Genomic DNA, 15,267 nt, shown 5'->3' on the forward strand with positions numbered 1-15,267 from the left:
AAATTAAAAACTTAAAGGGAGATTTACAATTTAATCCCTGGATATTGCCATTATTAACAAGTCAGTCCCTGTATTTTTAGAAACCTATTAAAACGTCCTTATATTTTCTTTCCGTCAACGAAATAGTCCTTCCGTCTATTTTTGCTATTAAAAATATAGTAAAATACCAAATTACTCCCCCTTTTTTTCCTCCTCCTCTTCCTCCTTCCTTTTCTTCTTCATCAATTCCTCCTTCTGCTTCTTCTTCTTCTTCTGCTTCTGCTTCTTTTTCTGCTTCTGCTTCTTCTTCTTCTGCTTCTACTTATTTTGCTTCTTCTTCTTCTTCTCCTTCTCCTCTTTCTTCTTCTTCTCCTTCTTCTTCTCCTTTTTCTTCTTCTTCTCCTTCATCATCATCATCTTCTTCTTCTCCTTCTTCTTTTTCTTCTTCTCCTTCATCATCATCGTCTTCTTTTTCTTTTTGGAGGAGGAGGAGGAAGAGAGACTATTTTGTTGACGGAAAGAAACGATAAGGACTTTTTAATATATATGAGAAAAGATAATGATTATTTTGTTGACGGAAAGAAATGATAAGGACATTTTAATAGATATGAGAAAATATAGGGACTATTTCGTCGATAAAAAGAAACGATAAGAACGTTTTAATAGATATGAGAAAAGATAAAGATGCTTTAATAGATTTTTGAAAATATAGGGAGGGACGATTTCGTTGACCAAAAAAATAATGAGGAGGGACTATTTCGTTGACGGAAAGAAACGATAAGGACATTTTAATAGATATGAAAAAAAATAGGGATTATTTCATTTACAGAAAGAAATGATAAGGACGTTATAATAAATATGAAAAAAGATAAAAATATTTTAATAGATTTTTGAAAATGCATGAACTGACTTCTTACTTCTTCTCCTTCATCATCATCGTCTTCTTTTTCTTTTTGGAGGAGGAGGAGGAAGAGAGACTATTTTGTTGACGGAAAGAAACGATAAGGACTTTTTAATATATATGAGAAAAGATAATGATTATTTTGTTGACGGAAAGAAACGATAAGAACATTTTAATAGATATGAGAAAATATAGGGACTATTTCGTCGATAAAAAGAAACGATAAGAACGTTTTAATAGATATGAGAAAAGATAAAGATGCTTTAATAGATTTTTGAAAATATAGGGAGGGACGATTTCGTTGACGAAAAAAAATAATGAGGAGGGACTATTTCGTTGACGGAAAGAAACGATAAGGACATTTTAATAGATATGAAAAAAATAGGGATTATTTCATTTACAGAAAGAAACGATAAGGACGTTATAATAAATATGAAAAAAGATAAAAATATTTTAATAGATTTTTGAAAATGCATGAACTGACTTATTAATAATAGCAATAGCCAAGAACTAAATAAAAGATTTTATTTGAGGGTAAAATTGGATTTAAAAAATTTTCTCTCTCTTCCTTTATCTAATTTTAACGGAAAAAGAACGAAATGACTATTTTATTGACGGGAAAAAAATATAAGGACGTTTTAATAAATTTTAAAAAATACAGGAACTGACTTATTAATAATGTCAATATTCAGGAACTAAATTGTAAATCTTTTAAAATTAAAAATGAGTTATTTTATTAAACTATTTTAAATATAATTTATTTTCACATATAAATAAATCTTAGACTTAAATTAAATTCTAGTTAGCATGAACTTTTAAATTAAGTATGTGAGCATAATTTATAATAAATTTACTATGAAAAAAAAAGATATAATTATTAAAACGGAACGAATTTATGATTGTTTTTCCTTTAAAATATTATGACTTGCATTGGAGGGATTGAATAGTGAAAAAATTTATTTTTTTAAAATGATATCATTATGTTTGGAATATTAAAAATTTGAATAAATACTGTAATTAAATTGTGTCTTTTGAATTTATTTTTTTAAATTAATTTTTTATGATTTATATTATTTATAATCTCTTTTATAATTTTACTACTTCAATAATTTTGAAAATACAATTTTTTTGCCGTTAAAAAAAATTGATCCAACATTTAAAATCTGTAAATTAATATATTCATATGCTTACGAAAAAGATTTTTTTTAAAATTAATTCCAATTTAATAAAATGCCTTTACCATAGCTTTAGTGATCTGTCCAATCAATCATTACCACAGAAAATAATTTAAATACGAAAAATATTTTTAATAATTTTTAAAAATTAATTTATTATGTGTTCTGTAATTATCATTTAAAAGAATATACGGTAAATTTACGCTGTTATTGATAATAAAAATAAAATTATAATAATTAATTTATATATTATTATAATTTAAAATAATAAAAAAATAAAAATTATAAAATGAAAAAAAAAAAAATTGTTTATAGCTTGTATATCTTTATAATAATCTTACTTTTTTTTTGAAGTTACAATAATATTACGAGAAAATCGGCTATAAAATTTAAAATTCCATACGTGTCATATCTAAATATTACTTTTAATTTTTTTTTTTTTTAACTCCAAACTCATTGTCAGACGCGTCTTTTTGTCTCATAATAGTCAACGAAATACTAATCTAACGCGTTCTGCTCTCTTTAACTTCTTCAAGCTCAGTTGGAGTTACACAAGCATTCTTTCATCACTTATCTATGGAGGCTACTTCTTCAACCCCTCCTTGCAAATATGATGTTTTTATTAGCTTTAGAGGCAAAGATATTCGTGGGCGTTTTCTCTCCCATCTCTTTGATGCTTTGCAGCGAAAACAAATCAATCCTTTCATGGATGAAAACCTTCGTAAAGGAGAAGAGATCTCACCTGCTCTCTTGGAAACAATTCAAGATTCTTATGTCTCAATTGTTGTTTTCTCTCAAAATTATGCAGATTCTCCATGGTGCTTGGATGAGCTTGTGAAGATACTTGAATGCAAGGAAATTTTAGGACAATTAGTCCTACCAATTTTTTACCATGTAGATCCAACTGATGTTCAAGATCTCATTGGGAATTTCGGCGAGGCATTTGCGGTTGCTAAGCATGGAGAAGAAGTCAAAGGTTGTTTAGGCAAGGTGGATAAGTGGCGTCGTGCTCTGATGGAAATAAGCAATTTAGCAGGATGGGATTCACGGAATATCAAGTAATTCTGTTGATTTTTTTTACTATTCTTGTATTGTGTTATTTGTTGTTTCTGGCTTAGTCAAATATCTGTCGGAGGCGAGGAGGGTCAGTAAATATCAACCCGAAACTCAATATTTAACTCCTTTAGACTGCTCAGTGGCTATGTTAGACTGAATATTATGGATTAGCCATCTTTTTGGTGGCTGTTGGCAATGATATTGAAGATTTCGGTGGTTTACATGGTTCGACAGTTTAGGTTATTGTTCTGGCTTTTGGCTGCCTTTCTGCTGTCTTGGCTTGGCGGTTGTGTGTGGTATTGTCGGTTGTCATGGTCTTGGTGATTGTTGTTATTGGATTATGATTGGTTGGAGGTTGGTAAGGTTGATGTGAGAGTTCAACGCAAACTGCAGATACATGTAGACTAGGAGTCATGTTGTCCTCCTGTATTGTTTGGACTGGGAGGTTTGGGTTGGTTGGGCTTTTTAGAATTAAACATTACTTTCATGTTGTACTAAGTGTTTGGCTTGTTGATTTTGTCCTCAATATTCCTCAGCCTTCTCTTCAAGTCCCGGTTCTCTACTTCTCTCTCCTTTCTCTCGGTGTCACTAAACTCTTTTCTCTCCCTTTTGGCACCATCCTCATCGACTCGCCTGAGTTCCTCTCGCTATTGATCCAAGCAAATGCCACCACCCACAATCGACTAAATTGAATTGAGGTGAAACAGTTTGACACTGCAGCGATTTCGTACTCCTCAAAAACAACTGGAAGAGTAAAAGGTATAGTTTTGACGCATTAGAACCTGATTACTTTAATTTTTGAATTTTATTATAACAGGAGTCTGAACGTGAACGAATTAGAAATTCACAAAATCGTACTCTTTACGCTACCAATCTTTACGATTATGAGTATTTCCTAAAAAAAAGTAAGCATATAAAATGAAGAAAATGACTTTGATATATAATAAAAGCGTTTATAAAATTTAAAATATTTATTTTTTAATATATTTTAAAATAAAAAATCTTTAATTTAGATTAAATAAAAATATAAAAATTTAAGGATTTTTGGAAAATATGTCCTTTGTGAATATTAATTGCACTTTAAAAACGACAGAAATTTACAGACAGAGAAGAAGTTTTTAATGTTTGTCCGTTGTCCAAGACCAAATATATACCAACCAGCAAAGCCATGACGTCACTTGATTCTTGGCTACCAAGATTTGAATTTTCCACTATACAAGAATTTTCTATTACAGCCGCCGGCCCACAAGCAGTTCTATAAGTGCCTCAGCTCATCACGATCAACGATCATCCTCATCTTCTATACTTAGCCCCAAAACTAAGAATTCTACCATTCCCATAACAAAATGGACAAAGCACAGCTTGTGTTCGTCCCCACACCAGGCATGGGCCACCTTATATCTGCAGTGGAGCTAGCGAAGCTTCTTCTCAGCCGCGATTACCGCCTCTCCATCACCGTTCTCATCATTGATATTCCTCTTTTAAACTCCAAGCTCCACAACTACCTTGAATCCCTGCAGGATTCCTCGTTCGTTTTGTCTAATCGTCTTCGATTCATTGAACTACCAAAAGATGATCCTGAATTATCAAATTTTCATTCTTTCTTTGAAAGGCAGAAACCCAGTGTCAAAGAAGTTGTGTTGAAGCTCACTCAGGCTGAATCAAATGCCGACTCACCTCGGCTTGTGGGTTTTGTTCTTGATATGTTCTGTACGCCGATGATGGATTTGGCTGATGAGTTTGGAATTCCATCTTATATTTTCTTTGCATCAGGCGCAGCCTTTCTTGAGTTGATGCTTTATGTACAGAAAATTCATGATGACGAGAATTTTAACCCGATTGAGTTCAAGGACTCGCATACTGAGTTAATAGTGCCGAGTTTGGTGAACCCATTTCCGACTAGGATTTTGCCTTCTCCGATCTTAAATAAAGAGCGGTTTGGTCAGTTACTTGTCCTCGCAAGGAAGTTCAGACAAGCTAAGGGTATCATAGTAAATACATTTTTAGAGTTAGAATCTAGTGCGATCGAGTCCTTTAAAGTGCCTCCATTGTATCATGTGGGACCCATTTTGGAAGTGAAATCAGACGGAACAAACACTCACCCAGAAATCATGCAATGGCGTGATGATCAACCGGCAGGATCAGTAGTGTTCCTATGCTTCGGGAGCATGGGAAGTTTTAGTAAGGATCAGTTGAAAGAGATTGCCTATGCGTTAGAGAATAGTGGCCATCGGTTTTTATGGTCCATTCGCCGGCCGCCACCTCCAGATAAAATAGCGTCTCCTACTGACTACGAAGATCCACGAGAGGTCTTGCCTGAAGGATTTTTAGAACGAACAGTTGCTGTCGGAAAGGTAATAGGCTGGGCTCCACAAGTTGCTGTGTTGGCTCATCCAGCCATCGGAGGTTTTGTGTCGCATTGTGGGTGGAACTCTGTGCTGGAGAGTCTCTGGTTTGGTGTTCCGATTGCCACGTGGCCTATGTATGCAGAGCAACAGTTTAACGCGTTTGAAATGGTGGTGGAGCTGGGATTGGCCGTGGAAATTGATATGGGTTATAGGAAAGAGAGTGGATTAATTGTGAATTCTGATAAAATAGAGAGAGCGATAAGGAATTTGATGGAGAACAGTGATGAAAAAAGGAAAAAGGTGACGGAAATGCGTGAGAAGAGCAAAACGGCCTTGATCGACGGTGGATCTTCATTTATTTCGTTAGGCGATTTTATAAAAGATGCTATGGAGGGATAATGTCTAACCCGCAATATAAAATAAGAGTATAATTTATATGAAATTTTATATTATATAAATTTAATTTAGACAAATTTTTCTATCATGTAATATTTCTAAGGTTAATTGATTCAAAAGATTTAAATAAGTGTATATTTATTTTAATTTTAATTTTATTAATTTTAATTAATTTATAAATTTTTGAATTTAATAATTTATATCTAGTTTAATTGGTATTGTTAAGAGTATTATTATTATTAATTAATTAATTAAAAAATATTTAGTGTTTATATTATTTTATATTTTAATTTAAATATTTAAATTTTAAATGAATTTATTAATATTTATATTTTAATATAATTTTAAGTAATTTTTAAATTTAAAATTAAAAATAAATAATATAATTATTAAATATATAATTAATATTGTTAATAAATTTTATTTTATAATAATAATTATAAATATTTTATAATAAATATAATTTTAATTTAAAACAGTACTATATATAAAATAATTAAAAATAATATATTATTATAATATTTTTATAATTATTAATACAAAATAAAAATTATTTATTATTAAAAATATCGACTTTATATTTATATATCTTTTAATTATAATTAAGTATAAATTAATATTATTTTTATATATAAAATTATTTTATATTTAAAAAATAATAAAATATTATATTTAACTTCTATATAAATTTTTATATTTTAATTTTTAAAAATCGAGTAAAATTACATTTAAATTAAAATGTTTAACTATTTAATTTAAAATTTAAATTAAAAAACACAATAATGTAAATAATATTAATTTTTTATTATTTAATAATTAATTTATATAAAAAATAATAATAATATACATCGCATATTGATAAGTTGAAATCTAAAAAAAAATAAAGTTTTAATATGTGTGCATAAATTTAATCTTTTCTCTTGATCCACTTTTATGAATTTAATAAGAATTTGAAGTATTTAAAATTCAACTAAACAAGATCAATTCTAATGGATATTATTTTTTATTTGAGTAATTAAAAATTAATTAAATAAAACTAATTTTTAATATATATTATTTTTTAATTCGAGTAATTGGAAGAAACCCAATCGTTTAAATGTATTTATATTTATTGACTTCAGAAAGTATGTATTAAAGACAGAATATTAATCTAATCGATTAAATATTAAATGAGTTAATTATTTATTATTAATAAATAAACTGAAATATCTTGTAAAAAATATAATTATCAGACATTTATCAGTTATATTTTACATGGAAGAAGAATTTAAAAATCACTTCTACTTACTTTAGAAGACATAACACACTTGATCTTCAACTTTCGAACTCTTATTCTCATCCCATAATAATATTAGATAATTCTCGCAAAATTTTTTGTGAATATTCGATTGATTTGATTTAAAATCGAACTGAACTGAATAACTGAAAATTAAAATTTTAATATTTATAAAAACTGAATCGAATTGATTTTAGTTAAAAATCGAATCGAACCGAATTGATATGATTCGATTCGATTCGATTCGATTTGATCGATTTCAATTTTTAATAAGTTTTTTATTTTTTATACTTTATTTTTAGTATTTTAAAATTTAATTAAAATATTTTAATCTTAATATGATTTAATTTCTCTATATTATTGAAAAAAGTATATTATTATCACTAATCGGTTCGATTCGATTTTTTCAATTTTTTTCTTATCAAAACTGAACCGAACCGAAATAATCAAAATTTCTAAAATTAAAAATCAAATCGAATCGATAATCGAATTTTCAAATTAATTCGATTCGATCGATTTTTTCGGTTTAAACCGGATACTGATGCGGACTACCTAAAATAATTATTCATTTCATTTTCTCTCATTCTCATTCCTATAGACTTACTATTTTTATATCCTAAGTGTCTTGATCCTATACTTTCTGTATATTTACTCATTATCACTAATAATAAATTTTTTTAAAAATATTATTATAAAATAACAATAATTAATTAATATAAAATAAGAGATCATGTCATCTCCTTTCACCTCTTAAATTTATGTCATCTCATTTCACCTTTTGAAGTTACAATTGCTCTTTTTTAAAATGCAGTCTTGTGCTACAATTCACAACATCATTTTGAGAGAAGACATATTCATAGATTGCTAATTGATCTTAGAGGAACCAACGTCTGAGAAGTCATAGAAGCTGAAATCAGTATTTTCAAAGATTTCATTCATAGTCTCTGTAGAAGGAGCCTCTGAGTCCATCAGGATTGCTGCCAAGCTCTCCTTAGCTGGAGGAGAATAGAATGAAGATTCCATAGACATTTTCATTCTAGAATGTTGATCTCTGCTATGTTCAGCTGAGGATTCAAGAGTTACTTTGATCCCTGAAATTAAAAATCTTTGGTGGGACATTGCGTAGGGACTTGTTGAATGTGTTGATATGTCACATTGCTTGCATAGTAATGCTCTATCCTCCAAGCAAAACAGATACCCTTTTTTCTCCTGTAATCACAAATTGTTTCTCAAAGTTCTAATGAAGAACAAATCCTTTGTTTAAATTCTAATTATGAAAATTAGGACTAATGGGAAAAAGAAAATACCTGGCAGGTATCACATAGAGGAAGCTGAGAACAGGAAGAAGAGTCTTTGAGGAGAAACAGCCTTTGGTGTTTCTGCGAAAGCTTGTTAGCTGCATGAACCTCTTCATCACATCTTTTACACAGCACTGCTTCATCTGCACAACACAGCAACTCGGCCTCCGCCTGCCTGCAGATATCACACTGTATTTTCATCTCTCTCTCTATCTCTCTCTCTCTCCTTCTTCTGATGAAGCTAGCTTGTCATCTTCAGTCAATTTATTGGGAAGCAAGCACAAGTGAACAAAGAAAATCATATCGTATCGATATCTTCTGCACATTATGAACATTAGCCAAGAAAAGATTTCCTCCATAATAAGCCAAGAGAACTATCAAGTTCCTGCATGATAGGATTGTGATTTACTGTATATTCATTTTTCTTTTACAGCTCAGATCTTCATGCTATTATCTGTATAAATGAATAAAAGGGTGGCAGTGGCATGGATCATTGGATAAATGAGTGAAAAAGAATAATGGAAGTCAAATAAAAATCCAATCTTCCCATAATATACCCATTTGGTTTATAGCTTGTTCATGGCTTGTTTGTTTGCTCTTTTTTTTGTCAGGGAAGATGGGCATGAAAGATACAAAATATATCTAGAAACCTCGTGCTACTTTTCTTGTATTTTCCACAACTTGCTCATTTGAGGGCTTTGATCTCTTCATGCTCAGCAAGTAACCATGTTCTGCAATCAGGCTTGCATACTTGTGTTCCTAGCTTTTCCCCATGGAGAAGCATTTTCTTCTTAATATGTTAGGGTCCCGGGCCAAGGATCTTGTTTGGGGTCTAAGTGTAGATGGTTGGGTAGGTGTTTGAGTGTTTGGGTTAGATTTCTTTTTGTTTGCTCGGGTCATTAACGATTCGGCTCAAAGAGGGAGCCTTAAACCTCTTGAGTGTAAAGTACTCAAAGACTGAATGAAATTCCAAGTTCATTCTTCATTGATGTTTATGCAAATATTTATAGGGTACATCAAAGGATCATGACTTGATCATGACCACTACTTCCTAGAATAAGGGAGGATCATGACTTGATCATGGCCACTACTTCTTAGAATAAGGGAGGATCATGACTTGATCATGGCCACTACTTCCTAAAATAAGGGAAATAACAGAATCTGAAAAATACCCTCCTAATATAATGGAAACACTAACATAATGCATAAAGAAATATTCAACAAATAAACTAGAAACTGAACATGACTAACTGCTTCAATTCTCAACTTCCATAAGCATTACACGTGGCTGCTGCTTCTACTGGTTACGAGTATACACCTGCAAGGGTCTCGTAACAGTACTTCTCGCCCCGTTAGGAAGCTTGTCCGCAAGCGTAAAATCTGGAAAGCGTGCTAGCAAATCCTGAACATTTTCCCAAGAGGAATTAGCTGGGGAAGATTGGCTCCAATGGACCAAGACTTCCTGTTTTCCCGAACGACAACGCTGTTCCAAAATAGCAAAGGGAACCAAAGGTTGCTGTTCAGTAATAGGAGGGAGAATCGTTTCAAAATTTCCAGAATCAGAATGATATGGCTCGAGTGTGGAGACATGAAAGACTGGATGTAATTTGGAATCAGGGGGAAGCTTCAACCGATAAGCCATAGAGCCAATGCGCTCCAAAACCTCAAAAGGACCATAATATTTGGCAGCCAATTTCTGATTTTTTCTTGAGGCAATGGATGACTGACGGTATGGCTGGAGTCGGAGTAGAACGACATTACCAACATTAAACTCCAATGGCCGGTGAGAACGATCATAATGAAGTTTCATTCTGTTTTGAGCCAATTGAAGGTTGTTGCGTAGGAGCTGCAACATTGAGTCATGTTGTTGTAAAATAACATCCACAGTCTCTACAGTGGAATTGCCGGCCAAGTAAGAAAGGAGTCTAGGTGGAGCACGCCCATAGACAATCTCAAATGGAGTGGATTTAAGAGCTGAATGGTAGCTGGTGTTGTAGCAAAATTTAGCCCAAGAAAGCCAATCACACCATTTGTGGGGATGAGAACTAGAGAAGCAGCGTAAATACATTTCCACTGTACGATTTGTGACCTCTGTTTGACCATCCGATTGTGGATGATAAGCTGAACTAAAACACAGTTTAGTACCAGACAACTTGAATAATTCAGTCCAGTGGAAGGAGTTCTTTCGCAACATAGCTGTGAGGGGAGCAGCAATAAGGCCAAAATTGAAGACAAACTTACGGTAGTAACCAGCAAGACCCAAAAAACCCCGCAAGCCTCGAATAGAAACTGGTCGCGGCCAATCAGTAATAGCCGAAATTTTGGATTTGTCAACCTGAACGCCTTCATGTGAAATGACATGACCCAAATAAGAAACTTCCGTTTGGGCAAAGGTACACTTGGACCGTTTCAAGAACAATTTGTTTTCTGCCAAGAGGCTAAACACTTGTCGCAGATGTTGCATATGGTCATCCCAAGATTTACTGAAAACCAGAATGTCGTCAAAGAAGACTAAAACAAATTTGCGCAAGTGGGCATGAAATACCTCATTCATTAAAGCCTGGAATGTGGAAGGAGCATTTGACAGCCCGAATGGCATGACCAAAAATTCAAAATGGCCATGGTGAGTTCTGAATGCGGTCTTCTCAATGTCTGGTGGATGCATGCCAACTTGGAAGTACAATACTTTGCCCCTCCCAATTCGTCCAGAAGCTCTTCAATCACAGGAATTGGAAATTTGTCTTTGATAGTTCTTGCGTTAAGTTCCCTGTAATCCACGCATAGGCGCCAAGTTTTGTTAGCTTTAGGAACCAGAAGTACCGGAGAAGAAAAAGGTGATCGGCTGGGACGAATAATCCCTTGATCCAGCATAGCAATACACTGTCGCTCGATCTCATCTTTTTGGTTGTGTGGGTATCGGTAAGGATGACCCACTACGGGTTTGGTATTTGGAGCTAGAGGAATCCTGTGGTCACAGTGGCGAGCAGGTGGGAGACCTGTGGGAGCTTCAAAGAGTGCAGCAAAATCAGCTAATAATTGGCGCAGATGATGATTGCGAGCAGCAGATGGTGAAAGGGAATTGAGGGATGAATTTGTTTCTGATTTGCTGTCTATACCCGTAAGAGCCACCTGTTTCCCATTAACAAAGAAAGACATCCACATGGAGTTAAAATCCCATAAGATGGGGCCCAGAGTAGCTAGCCAATTAACACCCAATACCAAGTCAAAACCAGTGAGCTGTAACACAAATAAATCCACTGTGAAAACAGAGTTTCCCAATTCAATCGGTGCGCCTTTGCAAAGACCAGGACTGTGAAGTTGTTCACCATTCGCAACTTTCACCCGTAACCCATCCTTCGCAACTTTCACCCGTAACCCATCCTTCGCATCCACTGTAACCTGCAAATCGGCCACCACCGAATCCGAGACAAAACTATGGGTGCTTCCTGAATCGACCAAGATCAGTACTTGCCTACCGTGCCAACAACCTAGAAGTCGCATAGACTGGGAATTGCGAGTTCCGGTGATGGCATGGAGAGAAATTTCTGGTGGAGAATCGGAATCAGACTCCGCATCAGACTTACTGCCGTCATCCAGATCAATCAAAAATAGGCGTTTGCATTGATGTCCGCGTACAAACGGCTCATCACAGTTAAAGCACAGTCCTTTCTTCCGTCTCTCATCCATTTCGTCTGGGGTGAGTCGTTTGATGGTACGGCCAGGGCGGTGTTCCGAAAGGGGAGCAGGACGTCTGACCTCACGTTGGGCAACACTCTTGGAGTAGAGCTTGCGTTCATACAGGCGTGACATACTCATGGCGGTGGCTAAGTCTTTTGGCTGGTGTAGCTCGACTTCCACTGCTATGTATTCCTGTAATCCACTAATATACAACTGAACTTTCTGATTGGAACCTAAGGTACCGGCCCTCGAAACCAAAATCTCAAATTTAGTTTGATAATCCTCCACCGTTCCTGTCTGCTTCAATTTGGCAAGCTCCCCTAACTTGTTGCTGCGAATAGGGGGTCCAAAACGAAGATTACATTGGTCAACAAACTCAGCCCAAGTAGGATTTGGAACATCCTGGATTAACTGTAAGTACCACAATTGGGCAATTCCTTCAAGGTGGTAAGAAGCCAGTCCCACTTGTTCATCATCGGGAGTGGACTGATGCTTGAAGAAGTGTTGACACCTGCTAATCCACCCAAGAGGATCTTCCGTGCCGTTATAGCGAGGGAAGTCCAGTTTGGTGTATTTGGGCACAAAGGAGCAATCGCGAGTAGTCACAGAACTGGTGGTTCCAACTATTCCCTTGTCACGCCTTGGTCGAGCTTGGCTTTCTGCTTCGGGAGAAGTAGAACGAGCCTGTTTAACTGAGTTTAAATCAAGGGACATGGCATCCATCTTAGCATGGAGCTGCTCAACTTTATCATGGCGAAGTTGATTAGCCTGCTGCTCAGAAAGGACGACATTGAGAAGTTTAGTAAGCTGGTCTTGAATAGAGTCCCCCATAACAGTCGGCTCTGATACCAAAATGTTAGGGTCCCGGGCCAAGGATCTTGTTTGGGGTCTAAGTGTAGATGGTTGGGTAGGTGTTTGAGTGTTTGGGTTAGATTTCTTTTTGTTTGCTCGGGTCATTAACGATTCGGCTCAAAGAGGGAGCCTTAAACCTCTTGAGTGTAAAGTACTCAAAGACTGAATGAAATTCCAAGTTCATTCTTCATTGATGTTTATGCAAATATTTATAGGGTACATCAAAGGATCATGACTTGATCATGGCCACTACTTCCTAGAATAAGGGAGGATCATGACTTGATCATGGCCACTACTTCTTAGAATAAGGGAGGATCATGACTTGATCATGGCCACTACTTCCTAAAATAAGGGAAATAACATAATCTGAAAAATACCCTCCTAATATAATGGAAACACTAACATAATGCATAAAGAAATATTCAACAAATAAACTAGAAACTGAACATGACTAACTGCTTCAATTCTCAACTTCCATAAGCATTACACGTGGCTGCTGCTTCTACTGGTTACGAGTATACACCTGCAAGGGTCTCGTAACATAACATTGTTATAAAAAATTTCTTGGTATATGAAACGGTCTGGCCAAACTGATCTATTTTTCATTTGGTGCAAAATGGTTAATTCAAGTTAGCGCGAAACTATATACAATTAAAATCCGTCGATGTGGAACAATATAAGCAAGGAACAATTTTGTATAAGCAGGCAGCTGACCGTTACACTCGGTCTCGCTAAATTTGCGACGTTCTCATCGCAACTGAATTGAATACAATTGCTAATCAGGACTAAACCTTTGGAACCCTTGAGTATTGTGGTTCTCTAGTACCTCGGACGGCTCCATTTCGTCTCTCACGAGTAACCCTTTCCTCGCAGGCTCTAATACCAATTGAAACAGTCTGATCCAAACTGCTCAAATAACTTTTGAACCCACTTTTTACTTGGTCTAAAATGATTAATCCAAATTATTTTGTGATTTCGTACGATTCGAAATCGTCGTAATCTGCCGTGAAATAAGCAAATAGCAGTTATTCTATAAAATAATTGTACAAACTAAATTAAATAATCTATTAAAAATAATTATAAAAATAAATAAATCAAACACAAAAAGTGAATATAAAAATATTTAATTCAAATATTTTTGCTTATTTTTCAATTTTTTAGCAAAAAACTTTTGATTTTATTAAACTTTCAACATAGAAAAGCATTTAATTATTGAACAATAAACTAATGTATTATTATTTTAACTTTTAGACTCTCCCTTTGCTAATAATTTTGATTCATATCTTCTTAATATTTCATTTTGCATTTAAGTCCTAAATAAATGGGGAAAAAATTAATAATTTAAACATAAATAATATTACTCAAAGGAAATTTAATTATAACTTTCGAAAAAAGGTATACTTGTTTATTCTTATCAATATGAGAATAATGGTTAAAATTGATTTAAAAGAATTAAATGATTGGCTAACATTTAAAATGTTGAAAAACAATCGATTGAGAAGCTAATAGCTAAAGTTGAAAAATAATGTAAAAAACTTGAATATTTAATCAATGAAATTAAAAAATTTAGCTAAAATTAAAAAAAAAAAAATAGACAAAGGTTTTGATTTTTTTTTTTTCCTCACTTGACCTTAAAAACGAAAGCTTACTGGTGTATTATGTCAAATCTCAAATAGGAAATAGTGAGACCAGTTAAAGATCATCATGTTTTTACTTTTATTTTTTAAGTGTTATTTTTGGAATTATATGGTGTTGGATAGACTCGCAATTCGGTCAGTTCGATTTAAAATCGAACTAAATTGAATAAATTAAAAATTAAAATTTAAATATTTATAAAAATTAAATCGAATTGTTTTTAATTAAAAATCAAATCAAACCGAATCAATTTGATTCAATTCGATTCGATTCATTTTGATCGGTTTAAATTTTTAATAAATTTTTTATTTTTACACTTTATTTTTAATATTTTAAAATTTAATTAGAATATTTTAATTTTAATATAATCTAATTTCTCAATATTATTAAAAATAATATATTATTACTAATCGATTCGATTTGATTTTTTTAATTTTTTTAATTAAAATCAAACTGAATTAAAATAACTAAAATTTTTTAAATTAAAAATCAAATCGAATCGAAATAAATAAAAAATAATCAAAATTAATTTGATTGATTTTTTCGATTTAAATTAAATATTCATCACTCTAGTGTTGAATAAAATTTTTATTTAAAAGAAATTGAGAAAAATCCGAGGCATATTATAAATTCACATGATCAGCAAAGATAAATTGCACATTATTTTATAAAG

At 33.1% G+C, this 15,267-nt stretch overlaps 2 protein-coding genes across 2 annotated transcripts in view; both read left to right on the top strand.

The window, feature by feature from the left end:
- Positions 1–2,538: 2,538 nt before the first annotated feature.
- LOC110625233 (disease resistance protein RPV1) overlaps positions 2,539–15,267 on the top strand; it is a 56,600-nt gene continuing 43,871 nt past the window's right edge. Inside the window, exon 1 of the mRNA XM_043960849.1 lies at positions 2,539–3,113. Coding sequence (XP_043816784.1) covers positions 2,632–3,113 — 482 coding nt within the window. The 5' untranslated portion in view covers positions 2,539–2,631. The remainder of the gene's footprint in view (positions 3,114–15,267) is intronic.
- On the top strand, positions 4,264–5,894 carry LOC122724889 (anthocyanidin 3-O-glucosyltransferase 2-like). The gene has a single exon (XM_043960854.1). It carries the CDS (start codon positions 4,458–4,460, stop codon positions 5,856–5,858), a length of 1,401 nt encoding a protein of 466 aa, XP_043816789.1. The 5' UTR covers positions 4,264–4,457; the 3' UTR covers positions 5,859–5,894.

This window comes from Manihot esculenta, chromosome 10 (assembly GCF_001659605.2).
Source record: "Manihot esculenta cultivar AM560-2 chromosome 10, M.esculenta_v8, whole genome shotgun sequence".
NCBI lineage: Eukaryota > Viridiplantae > Streptophyta > Magnoliopsida > Malpighiales > Euphorbiaceae > Manihot > Manihot esculenta.